Source organism: Neolamprologus multifasciatus, chromosome 13, assembly GCF_963576455.1.
Source record: "Neolamprologus multifasciatus chromosome 13, fNeoMul1.2, whole genome shotgun sequence".
Taxonomy (NCBI): Eukaryota; Metazoa; Chordata; class Actinopteri; order Cichliformes; family Cichlidae; genus Neolamprologus; species Neolamprologus multifasciatus.
In genome coordinates, this window is record NC_140451.1 from 11,921,153 (window position 1) to 11,934,757 (window position 13,605).

The following is a 13,605-nucleotide window of genomic DNA, read 5'->3' on the forward strand; positions in this document are numbered from 1 at the left end:
GATGTATTTAATATTAATTCCTAGTATCAGCTGATGTTTGCTGGAGCCACAGCTGCAAAAAAGCTGCTGGTCATGATGTCGGTTTGTTTATCTGGTGAGAGGGAAACATGAAACCAGGAGATGTCCTTACTGAATCATCAGAGCTGAACAGGTGATGGAGAAACAGGTTTACCTTTTAGGTGACATAAATGAGTTGAAGGGAAGTTATGAACTGTTTCTGAGAGACAGATAACCCCAGGATCCTTTTTAGGTAGCTGACAGCTGGTAACTGTGCAGGAGCGGATCTAGCAAAGTTTTGCCAGGGGCGCCAGGTGGGGCATTAACAGGGAGAGGTGGGCACAAAGAAATACTTTTCTTTCTTATTCTCATTTAAAATGTCTAGCTTTTAAAAAATAATTATCTGAATCTTACAACAAACGATTGATGCATATATACCATCAAAACAGTGAACATCACTGTCACAACAGCGTTTGTTTTCATTCAAAGGCTTTATGATTTTTCCTATAATGGCCGGTCTCTAGTCAAAATGCCCGGGCCGATTTTTTGTCTCCGTCCAGCCCTGTATGCAGCTCATCTGCAGTCTGGTGTTACCTACATCTTCCTATTCAGAAGGCAGAATTTCCAAGTTCTGAGTACAATCAAAGCACCACGACTGCAGTTTTTGTGTTGGATGTAAAAGGCGCACATGACACTGTGACGTAGGCTAGAATCATGGCAGCAGTCAATGACGGTCCAGGCGTGGGATTTCTCTCGTGGAAATATGTATTATCTTTTCCTTTCTATTGGTAGGTGGCACAGTGCACTTGTGGCAAGTAAGCAAGCTAGAACTTGCTAGTAACTAAGTTACTATTTTAAAGTAACTTACCCAACACTGATTATAGATGATTTTTTTCCTTTCACAAACACTGTTCAAACATCAGCAAACACTTCTGAAGTGACCGTGAGAAAACCACCAAAAATAACACGAATGAAGAAACACAGATAGAATAATTGTTTTTTATTTATATAAAAGCCCAAAACTGAACACAAAAAAGGTGTGAAAACGGGTGTAGGTCACAATCAGCCAGGGTTTCAGGTGAGCTCATTGTGAAACCTGGCCCCACCCTATCATGTGATTTCCTGAGGTCAAATGGCCCAGGATGTGAGTGGGCGTTAAGGCGTCTGGGAAGGGATTTTAAAACTGGATTATAGATGGCAGACAGTTGGTGTCATAAGCCACCGCCTCTGTTCAAAGATGGTTGCTCACAGTGGACATAAATGGCTTCTTTCACTCCTCTTTCAAACCATCTGTCCTCTCTGTCCAAAATGTGAACATTGGCATTGGCGTCCTAGTGACCTTTGTCCTTTAGATGCAGATGAACAGCCAAGTCTTGTGGCTCTTCTACGTTGTGCCATGCGTATATGACCCATTTGACTCTAGAACTGAAGAAGCTTATGGGATGAGAGGCGAAATGGCTTCAAGCAACTTAAAGAAGTCCAGATGCTTTTCTTTCCAAGCTTCTTAAACTACGATGACCTGGATGACTGAGAACCTTCACAGACATTTGTAGGTAAATTTAATTACAAATAAAATAGAGTGAAATTCCATTTAACCCTAGGATAATTAAACACTTTTTTATATGCTGTATTATAAAGTGCTACCAATGAAAATAAATTGAAATAGGGCTCTCTGACTAAGAGGTTGAAGGTTATGCCGTCCATCTCCCAACATGGACATTTTGATCTTCTTCACAGTGAAATTTGACACTACTGGAGCATCACTGTGAGGTCAAATTACTCCAAGGGATACCACTTGCATGACTGGGAGCTGACTGATAAGCGTCAGTTGTTCTGATATTTGAACACTGGATGACCTTCAACCATTATCATTCAATGCTCTCATCTGTGTTCCAGGTAAAAACATGTATGTTTGCACTCTCACTGTAAAGTTGCTCAAATTGGGATTTAGGTTAAAGCTCTGCTGTGCAGAAACATAAAGTAAATCTTTACAGCTGCGAGTGGGTGTCTGAATCCTTAAATTATGAGTCTAAAAATACGCAAATCTTCCCGTAATATAACACTCCCCATATGTATGCTTTTAGGACACAACATGCAGTTTCCTCAGGTTGTTAAACCACCCTCAAAAATGTGGTCATGACCTCAATTTCTTTCCTGTAATTAGAGTTTTGTTTTTTTTAATCCGTTGCTATCATTTTTTATGCTACCTGTGTGTTACTGCTTATTGAAAACAGCTTAGACTGTTTGGTTTTCACTGGAAATTAAGTTAGCTGGAATGGGGTCTGCCGGAGGTGATTGTTGTCACAGCTGTGCAATAAACTCTTCATTGGATTCTTGTCGCCATAATAATATCATCATGCAACATTCACCAGTCCCATAGGTCAAACTCACATGTGTATTAAGATTATCAATTATACCACGCTTGGATCACTGAAGATTGTCTTTTCATACAAGATGTTGTATTTGGTGCCTTTCTCTTGTTTATATGAGTGCAGTTTTATTGCGTTCTGCACTTGTTGAACACCCACTCATGTTCTCCCAGACTTCTGTGCCCCTTCATATGAATGTATATGTGATACATCAAAATGCAGAAGAAACTATGCGTGTCTCTGGGTATATTTTGTCCAGTACTGTAAGTGATGGGAAACAGTCTGTTTCTGTGGCGATTGCAGTTCCCTGTGGGAAAGTGTTTATAATTAAGTGTGATTTTCTACATCCACATCAGACCACAGGAAAAAGAATAAGGCAGGCTATTTCCTGTAGTTGCTGCTCAGCTTTTCATTTGTTCCCATCTTTTTTCACTGGTTTAAGAGAGAAATATGCAGATTTTGAGTTGGGAGGACTTGCAATTAACTGATTTAAAATGCTTATTAATTCCACAGGAAATTTTCTTCATGTTAAATTGCCCATTTGAATTTATTCAACAGTTGAGTAAAGTGCAGGGTGAATTCGAATGAGCTCCTCAAACGACTGGAAAGACTGAAATAAAGGGCCATTTGCAGACAGTGCTGAGTTCTGGGTCCATGTCCGCACGGCCTCTCGGTAGAGCTACATTCACTGGCTCAGTGACCAGAACTGACACGCAGTCGCTCACACAGAACACCGGTGTCAGTTTCAGAGGAGGATGCCGAGGTAGGATATGAAAGACGCGAGCACACCGAAAACCTCGGTTTGAATTCATTAGTGGTGTCTGTGATGCCAACTGAAGCGGCGCGAGAGAGGAAAGAAAAATCAGCACGATCTCTGATTCTCCCATGGTTCAGAGAGTTTGTACCTGTACCTGTCAGACAACTTAACAATTCAGCAGGGAATCTAGTAAACAAATCCAGAACCCAGAACCCAAATCCCCTGATACAAAAACATTCCTAAAATCATTCATTCATTTATTTTTGGGCATGGAATAGTCTTCATAAAATCAGTGAAATATTCAAACAAGGGATGGAATATCAGCTGCATTTGCATGTCATTTGCAGTGACAGTACATGGAAATAATATTAAAAGAGTGTGGTAAGACTTTGATATTAGAAAGGTAATATATAAAATATTATGTACTTACTAAAGTAATAAGCTTGGGAATATCAAAGTAGATAGCTGGTAATATTAAACTTAGATTTATGTTGTTAAATTCACTCCAATAGCACCAATTTTTTATATCTTTATTATCCATCAATTTATGCATCCATCTTCTGTCAATTTAGAATAACGAATTAACCTAAGCCAGAGTATCTGGAGACACGGCATGGCTCAGCCAAAGCCTGGATTCAAACCTAGGACCTTCTTCCTGTGAGGCAAAGGTGATCACTATAGTGCTGCTCCAGTACTTTAGTAATTTCCTGGTATTACTCTGTTATTAACTCATTCTCATGGCTTATTTAGCCCCATTATTCCCATCTTATTACCACAATGTAATCTTAATTGCCACCCATTTATCTTCTTGTCACACTGCAGTTATGCAGACTTCTCCATGCATGACTAAACTCACGAAAGAAACTATAAAGCTTGAGAAGGAATGAAACTAAGAGGGATGGATCTGACTGGACTGTGCAGGAAAAAGGTGGAACGATTTTAATATTATATTATAATAACGAGGTATGGTACAATATCCTAGCAACCGAACTGTAAGAAAGGGATCCAGCGCTGCGTGATGCTTCATTTTACATTGAGAAAAATCTCACCCTGCCTGCTGCAAACCATCTGGGTTTTTCTCTGTGACCATTTTATGAGCAGAGCTGCCACGTGGGGCACAGTATGATGCAAGCATAGATTCAATTATGAGGTTGGGGTGTTTGGCAGGAAGGTGTGTGTTTGTGTGTGTGTGTGTGTGTGTGTGTACTGGGCTCTGTCTGAAGCTGATAGATGTGGAGATTTCTAGCTTGGCAAGTGGTTTGGCAAACTGGCAGTAATGTGAGAACGGCCCATTGTGCTTCTGCAGAAAAACCCCTGAACGCTCAGCTGTGTTTACAGCCCAGAGCATGGCACAGCAGAATCCCCCAACAGCCCCCGCTCCAAAAACACAGAATCCGAAAAAAAAGTGCCGTTCCCATCCCATTTTTCCTCCAACATGCCCTCCGTGAGGCTGCCTACCAATTAGCCACCGCTGCTGCTGAGGTGAGATAACAACAGAAACCCATGTATCCCCCAAAGACCTCACTAGGACCTTTATTACCGTATTGATATCTTCTGCCTGTCACTGCTGCCCTCACTTGCCTGGCAGCGTGCCAGCAAATTTTCTATGAGCGGGGGAAAAAAACAATCCATAAAGAGGCTGTAACTCAATGCAAGTAGAAAACAGCAGGAGGCAACATCAGACTGAACGGTACATGCTGTAATTAGTGAGAAACTGGAAGGAATAAATATAAAATAAGGTACAGCTGCTTAGTAAATTTAAAAAAAAAAAAAAAACAGAACTCAATAATAGGCAAAAGCACAAATATGAATAAAAAAAACACAACCAGTGGCAAACAGAGGGGAAAAAACAACAAAAACAGCAGTTTCTAATCCTTTTATGTGCCCACCGATGTTTTATCTCTCAATAATTCCTACGTAGACGTAATTTGTCCTTTATGTCACAAAAATGTTAAAAACCTAAAGTACGCAATGTCGTTTGAGAATAACGGAAAAATCGAAATATTGCATTTTCCACCCACAGATAATAAAGTGTTCAAGTTAGCTCACATTTTTGTAGCACCACAAATGAGTTACTTCATGGACGGAGTTACAAGAAAGTCCAGTCGTTCAGAACATATACAAAAGTGGCTGGCAGACCAAAATAATAATAACAATAACAATAATAATAACAATTAATAGGCATACATTTTATGTTATTTTATGTGCAAAACTGTTAGCAGTGAAAACAAATTTTAACGTTTTCCGATTGTCCGCTTGGTGTCTGGTCAAAACTCAAACCAAACCTTCATTTGCAGCCATGGGTTACACAGACTTTAAATCTTGCTTATAAAATGGGACTGTAACAAAAGTGGTGACATTTAAATGCTTAAAAAGTGAAAAATAAATTTGACCTTCTTAAAAAACTGTATCTGAAAACGGTTAAAATGAAACATCTCAATGTGAACTAGTCGTCAAAGGCACTCTTTTTAAGGGAGAAAGTGTCTCATGTGTTGTATTTATATCACGTTTCTTCATTTTGAAGCAGGTGAAACGTTACACAGACCTGATCTGATGGAAACTTTCAGCAGTACCACGGCGGCTGCTTGTCGAGTGTTTCGAGTGAGGCTTTACAGTAAATGGATATGGGGTCACTTCTACTGCAAAAGCCGAGGTCAGCCTATCAGGTAGCCATTCTGTGTGTAAGTGCTCATAAAACACTGCAAACATCTATTTCAAATGTCCCAGCTGTCACTGAAGTACTGGTCCTCTTCCTCCTCCTCCTCTTCTTCTTCCTCAATCCCATTTGTCATGAGGTCATCCAACTCATTCACTTCCTCCTCGTCCTCGTCTTCCACCTTGAGCTGTGCGAGCATGGTTTGTAAAGTGGATTTTACTTCCTGAACCTCCTTCTCTAAAGACTGTGCAAAGGGAGTTAAGGAAGAATGCTGCTGCAGACACACACACATTAACATGTAAATAAAACGCATGCCAACAGACAAATATGTCACATGTGCCCTGATGTGTGCCCCCTGACGGTTAATGGCAATAGCAGCGGACAGCCATAACGTGATGAAGTCATCAATCTCCGATTTTGGCCCACGAGTGGATTATCGGGACAGATCATCGAGTCATACTCAATTTAACCCCATCCAATTATTCGCTATTCATGAGCTCGTCTCAACCGTGAGGCTGGGTGGCAATGTGGGGACCCAAGCAAACAGACTGCCCAGCTAAATTATTCATAAACCATCAATGAAACGGGATAGAGGCTGTCAACAGGAGGGGGATTGTTTAACCTGCTTAGAAACTCAAATTAATCGTGTGAGTGTCCAGCTTAAGTGGCAAATCAAAGGGATGGCTTTGATGGCAGATGGGGCCTGATGGCTCGTTTTGCTGTCTGAATGGACACAGATTGTCCTCATTCATAATTAAACAGCTATTAAAGAGCTTTTCATGAATACTGCAGAGGGTTCGACAAGACTTTTAGGGCGGCCTAGTCCAAATGGGAAGAAACTGCTCAGAATGATCTTAAAACCCCTTAAAACTAACCACAAACACCGACAGGATTTTGCCCACCCTCGTCTTCATTTTCTTCAATCCCAGTCTCCGCGGTTGTCCATACACCCCTTGTTATTGAGAGCAGGGACTCAATTAAGACCCTTAGACACTGCCAGTTTGATCATACTGTCACTATGGCAACAGTCCCAGCCTCGCTAGTTCAGTTTCTGTTCAATTTTCCTTGCAAACCGACAATACTGTCCTCAAGTGTCCACTGCACTTCTGCACGAGTGCAGTGACTTCAAATATCAGAAATAAGTGACACATAAGGACATGAGAGCAGAGAGATGGAAAGAGGTGCGCTGGTTTCTGTCTATCTCCGACTGCCAGGCTGCATTGAAATCATGCAAACGGGGTCTGTGCTGGCCCCTGACAGTACAGTGGGGGACGCTCTAAAAAGATATAAAAGCAGACTAACCACAGATCAACAAAAAGAGCCGGGGAGGGGGGCACTGCAGAACACACTGATTCTAGAGACCGCCAAATTAAATACACCTGCAGCCCGTGTCCAGCACAGAAAAATTGGACGTGACAGAAACTAAGCAACAGCAGGTAAAGGTGGCAAATTTTCACCACGCCAATGTTGAAATATTACCTTTTGATTCTGTCTTAATACGCCCACCATGCAGAGGGGAGAAGTGGAGCGAGAAAAACACACTAATCTATTTCCAATCAGCCTTCTAATTAGCGCAGAAAATGATGTATTGTGACCTGTAATCAGCTTCAACAGTTTGATTTGAGTCATTATCATGGATATTGTAATTTCCTGCAAACCACATCCAGCAAGTGGAAGTGGGCAAATGGAGAAAGGGAGGGGCGGTGAGGACGGGTGAAGAGAGGGAGGGTCAGCTTGGAGAATAGACGTTAAGATATGACGGGGAGTCATTACAGTGACATTCTTCTATCTGCTGCGGCACTGCCCCCGTCGACCGGCTTTAATCTCAGCCCATGGTGACTGGCAGCCCGCATCAGCGGCCCTCTAATAACCTCACGTGGATATTTACCGTTTCATTTTCCAGCAGACACTTCCAACCTGTCAAGAAAAATCCTGTGCACCCAGCTTACATTTGAAGCTGAATGGACAAATAATGTCAGATTAGACAGGCTGATTTTTTCTTCCTTTTTCCCCCCTTTTTCGTTGAATGGTAACGTCACAAAACGCAAACATCAGTCAGTCAGCAGTTAAGCAAGGTAGTTTGAATGTGTACTTTGGAGAGTTGGAAGGTCTTGAGGAAAACTAGGTGTTTCAGATAAATGGACAGACACACATAACTGACCCCAAGGTGTGAATTATCAGGTCAGTCATGCAAGAGTAATATAGGACAGAAAACTCATTGCAACTAGGAAAACTTGGTGGTTCAAATCAGGCTGACTGCAGTCACTCTCAGACTGATTGGTAAAGGTTTACAAATAATGCCAATCTAACAGAGGAACTTAGTCAGCATGTCACAATCAATCTGAGCCACTCTAAACTAGCGGTCCCCAACCTTTTTTGCGCTGGTTTATGTCTGACAATATTTTCACGGACCGGCCTTTAAGGTGTCGCGGATAAATACAACAAAAATAAAACCAGTACCGGTACCAAAAAAAGAAGATTTATTTATAACACACTGGAAAAGACCCAGGGAAACAGAGTTAACGATAAAAACGATAAAAAAATTAATTAAAAAAAAACGCTGAAAACCGCTGAAAAACGATAAAAACCTCGAAAACCACAAATTTCACACCTGAGCCTCAACTTTTGCAGCCCGGTGCCAAACAAGTCACGGATCGGGACTGGTCCGTTCCTGGGGGTTGGGGACCGCTGCTCTAAATCAATGAGTGAAACTAATTTACAAAACCGGACTCAACTCAAATATTCTTATATAAAAGCAGGGCTAGCCAGCACCCATGTAATTTTTTACAATTATATTGCTGTCCTGGAGCAACTATGTCACTATTTGTGCAGCAATTTTCTGTTTCATATCTGTGAGACTCTGGCTGGACTCTAAATGTAAGTAATTAATGTCGGCAACAGATTTGTGAATTGCACTGATCTTTCACAATTAATTGCCCTATTATCAAAAACAGACTGTAAGTGCCAGCTTGACCCCATTCAGTTGCAAACTAATAGCACACTGACTGTCTTATTGCCATTTTATCCACAACTTGATGCACCAATGTTGCTCTGTAGACAGCAACTGACTATAAGTTGTAAGAGACCTGGACCTTTTCCAAACAACCATTTCAAAGGCACTGGAAGTTCAACACCCACAACAGCAATGATTATGTTTGTGTCACAGGCTCCAGCCACTGTTTTCCCCACAGTAACTGTAGCATGATGTATATTTACAGTTAATTTAAAGGATATGGGTGAGGGCCTGATCCCGATTCAGTATGGCCATCTGCAGTTCATCTTCCAAGGACAGCAGCCTGTTGCTGATCTGCTCACAGTGCTCCGTCAGTTCGGTGGCCCCAGTGTCGCTGCACCCATCCTGGGTAAGAGAAGACAGGAAGGGTCAACAAGGGAAGTTGTTCAAATATAAGCATCCGATACTGACAATGATCAAAACACAAGTTTAACTAAAAGTAAATGACCGCTTGTGCTAATCTGATGTAGTTCAACCAAAGAAAAGCAAAGAGTTCGGAAACTCACAGCAGATTTCTGTCTCCTAGAAGGTAACATGCACCAAGCTACAAAAACATTGCCTACAGCTCCCATAATGCAACTGGGCAGTTATTTTATTAGCCCCTCCTTGCCTGATAAAAATGACAAACCGTGTTTGCATGTGCATACTGCGACAAACAATAAACCTCAAAGTTATCATCGTGCTTCATGTTGCCCTGGGTTAGATGAACTGCTTGCAGGCTCACACACTGACATGTTTATAGCAGCTAACGTTTTTTTGCCATTTTAACCACTTGCAAGTCTCAGTTAATGTGTAACAAAAAGCATTTATTCGCAAACACACACCTAGGGGGGCAGTGTTTACAACATTAAGAGATATCTGCGTATCACACCAGAAGATGCTACAAGGCTGGGTGCATTTTGAAGAATGTCAGGGATGTCAGGTTGGTGGAAGTTCAGAGTGCAGTAGGGCAGAGCATTCGGGGAGCAAAGCTGGCCATAATTAGAACAGCCCCCTTTGCAGACATCATGTCCTAGTTTCTTCTCTCTTATCAAGCATAGAGAACACAAACACACACCCAAGAGTACACGCACACTCACTTCAAGCAAACAGACACACACACGCACGCACACAGACTCAGTGTTCTCCTTAAACAACACAAAGAGTCTAATCTGACTCATAGCTGCAGGTTAAAAGAAAAAGAAAAAAAATCAACTCCCTGCAGCTCAGAGGTGTCAGAACAATCACTGAAAAGTCGCGTCTCTGGTCTCTGCCCTGGAATAGCTCTCCTACTCTGGATGATGTAACACCAGAAAAGAAACGTACCACAACAGCAAGTGTTGGGGGCGGCAATATGTGCGAGACATCCTGACACAATTATGGAATTAAGCGAGATTTTTTGAATGCAGAGAGGCCCACAGGAAACAGCATTCAGAGAAAAGATATTTTAGCGCTTGAGGAACTTTGAATAAACAAACGATCACTGTCACAAGTCTCTCCTCTGGCTTCACTTCACCTCGTCCTGGATCTTTTCCTCTCAACAAATTCAGTGAGCTGTTTGTTTATCCAGGTTAGGGGCTTCTCCAGCAGATAAGGGCCCTGGGTTTGTGTAGCTAATTGATTCTTTACTTTCCAGCCTTCAGTCAGATTTTGTAAAGTCAATACAACCACAGGACAGAAAACAAAAGCTCCCCGTGCAGAATGACACTCTTTAAAACACACGCCTGACAGGTTGTTTAAAAACCCTTAAAACAAAAACAAAATCTTTAAAAGAAAAAAAGAAAAATCACAAATTGTAATGTTGCTCCAGGTGGTGATCAAAACAGCTTTCTTCGCTATCTCTGCCTTTGACAAACAAGGCGACAGATTTCACCGACATGTCAATTAGCATAATAGAATCGCAGGCTTGCGTGTATTGGCGTGTTGATTTCTGTTGTACATTAGCGCTAATGTTATTAAACCAAAGTAAACAAAGCAGACTGGGGGAGCGTGGTGTTGAGGAAATTATTTAGGAATTCAATATTCAAACTCATGTATGCAGTGGTATGATTATTTAAGCAATAATGAGTGAGAGGCAGCAGGTAATTGTGCATGCTCCCATGGGTGCTGTTCTACCCACTTTGCACCAGGCGGACAATACAAAGCAATATTATTGCACTGGCATAGCACTCAAGGCAGTATTTGCTTAAAAAATACAATAGCTAATTTATTTTAAATAAGAAACTTGGAGTGCCTGACTTTTTCATAAAAAAATAATAATAATAAAAACTAAATGAATATAAATGAAAGGCCAGTAATACGGAGGTTCATGCCAAACAAGTTCAGCAGGAGGTAAAAGTCTGTATTTTGCAGCATATTGTAAACAGCAGATCAAACGTAAATCAAGATTTTAGCCTCGTTAATGCGCTAAGTACTTTTTTATGTACAGGAAAACACATCAAAAATACATCAAACAAATTTCGTATGAGAACTTTGAGTGTGTTGTCTTGTCTTTTGGTCCCTGCATTCACACGGGTTCTATTTCTCTCCTACCTTTTGGCAGCCAGCTGTCTGCAGTGGAAGTTACAGAAATCTTATTTCAAATTTTGAGGTGAAATGTTCAAGGACATCATCACAGTAAAATGCTAAAAAAAATAGGTGTCTCTCAGTGAACAGCAGCCAGCAAGTTACGCACATCCACGACACCGCTGCTGAAGGAAAGCTATTAGCTCATACTTGAAGTACTTTCTAAGTTAATTTTCTTAACAATGATCAATTTCAGATATATTCAAGTTGCAACTACCTTGTAATGTAAAAGGTTGCGTTTTAGGTTTCAACACTAATCCTTACCAACAAATACGTCTGCAAAGGAACATTTTATACAAATATGTGCAGTAATAAGAGAATTCAGTACAGCAGTTATTTTATTACATATTCTCAAGGCGGTATGTAGGTTGAGCCCCAAAAAGTTGGCATGCATATGTTCAAATGCTTCCCAGACGTGCCATAAATGCACACAGCTGTCCCAAAATCCAAACCATAAAGAAATTAGACAAAGCTGCAAATCTTTAGCTTTGTCCCATTTCCTTATTTTGCAGTTTACGTTGAAGTTCAAATCGAGGATCAGAATGGGGTAGAGAGGTCATACAAGTGACTCTGAATGTGGCAGTAGAAACTTGGACTCTATTTTACTTTTTCCTAAAAGCAAAGTTTACAGTATGTGTAAAGTTTAACACCAATCTGACGGTAACTTTGGGGATGTCACTCAAATAAGCTTTGCCAAAACAAAAAAATATATTTTCTTTCCTTTTCTCCCTCATCTTTCTAGAGCTGTCACTGTCATTTCTACCTGACCTTAATGATTTTGCTTTTCATTGTGGGACAATAGCTGCCATCAACAAAGAACTACAAAAATCAGCCCTTTTATAGTGCGCAGGATTGAGTATACTTAATTTTGTCGCTATTCAAATGTGAAGTGCAATTTGAATACAGCTTCAGTTTTTGAGCACTTCTGTCCTACACTGCAGGATTCTCCACAATTGTTCAGTTTGGGGGAAAAAAACCATCAAGCTTTTTCTTTGTGATGTTTGTTTGGCAATGATCTTCTAAACCTGTAGTTTGACTGACATCCAACAGTACATGTGCTTCTTCATTTGTGCCTACAAAGTGATACATATCATTTCAGAGGTGGAAAAGCAATGCAGTGTTAAACATTATAAAACAACCATTAGTATACAGTAGCTCCTGTAATACGAGGTATGATGTAGGAACCTGTTGCAAAGCAGTCAAACAAATCTCAACAGAAACCATTCAACATTCCAGTTTAATCATGTCTCTACTGTTGTTCAGAACTATGGGTGAGTGTAACGAGACATATGCAAGGACCTTGAAAGGATAAAAGAACAATTAGTAGAGGTTAGAAGAAAACAGTAGCAACACACATGACCACACAAACTCACACACACCAATCAATCTCCATTGTGGCAGCAAGGCAGCAGCTAAGTGGAAATCATTTACTTAAAGTCATTATGGAAAGGAGAAAGAGGTCAGACGCTCTGCGCGAGGCAGAGAATCGAGCTCCTCCCGATGCTATCACAACACCATCACTGGAAAGATGCCATTAAACAGCTATCACATCATCTGACTCAGTGATGTATCACTGTAATGTCGCTGTACTTTATTGTAATTACCTACTTTAGGGCATCTGGCTTTTTAATAACTACATGTAATGTCATACAAAGTTAGAAAAGGGGAAGGTTTCTCACTTCTACAGCGCCATAGTTAAAATTTCATGTAAATTGATGCTGTCTCTTAAAATAGATTTTAGAAGGTAACTGAGCCAATGTTTGATGGAAGCTATGGGTGAAATGTTATCACTGGTACTGCAGGTTGTAGCATTGAGAACCTGTTAAACATGACATGCGCCATTTACTGGTTTGAATTCCTGCGAATGCCACTGTTTAATGAGTGTATTTGTACTGTGTGGCTGTGTGACCTCGTGTAAATTCAAACATAAAGTTACAGAGTGTAAAATCTCACCACTAGATGTCACTAAGATGCAGATTCCAATTAAGTTAATTCTGTTTTCTTACCGTTCCCAAATAAAGCACGTAATCCTAACTATGGTGGCCACTGTAGGACAAACATGTTTTATTCAGCCCAGAGATTAACCTTAAATCTAGACTGTTTTGTACACACTATTGTAAAATATTTAAATAATATCAACATTTGCCAGCAAATCGGGAATTAAAAAATGTTTTAAAAAAATATATTTTTCAATTTAATACTTTCCTAAATTTTATGTTTTTACCAAAAGTCACCTGAAAATCTATGGACACCGTTGATCTCACAGCAA

General features: G+C 40.6%; 1 protein-coding gene across 3 annotated transcripts in view; it reads right to left on the minus strand.

Moving 5' to 3' along the window:
* Window positions 1–4,641: 4,641 nt before the first annotated feature.
* disc1 (DISC1 scaffold protein) overlaps window positions 4,642–13,605 on the minus strand; it is a 51,997-nt gene continuing 43,033 nt past the window's right edge. For 2 of the 3 annotated variants that reach the window (XM_085182130.1, XM_085182131.1), the window contains one exon: window positions 5,960–9,137. In XM_085182130.1, the coding sequence (XP_085038256.1) occupies window positions 9,003–9,137 (135 nt within the window). In that variant the 3' untranslated portion in view covers window positions 5,960–9,002. Of the gene's footprint in view, window positions 9,138–13,605 lie in introns of all 3 variants that reach the window. The other variant, XM_085182132.1, reaches the window with a different exon arrangement.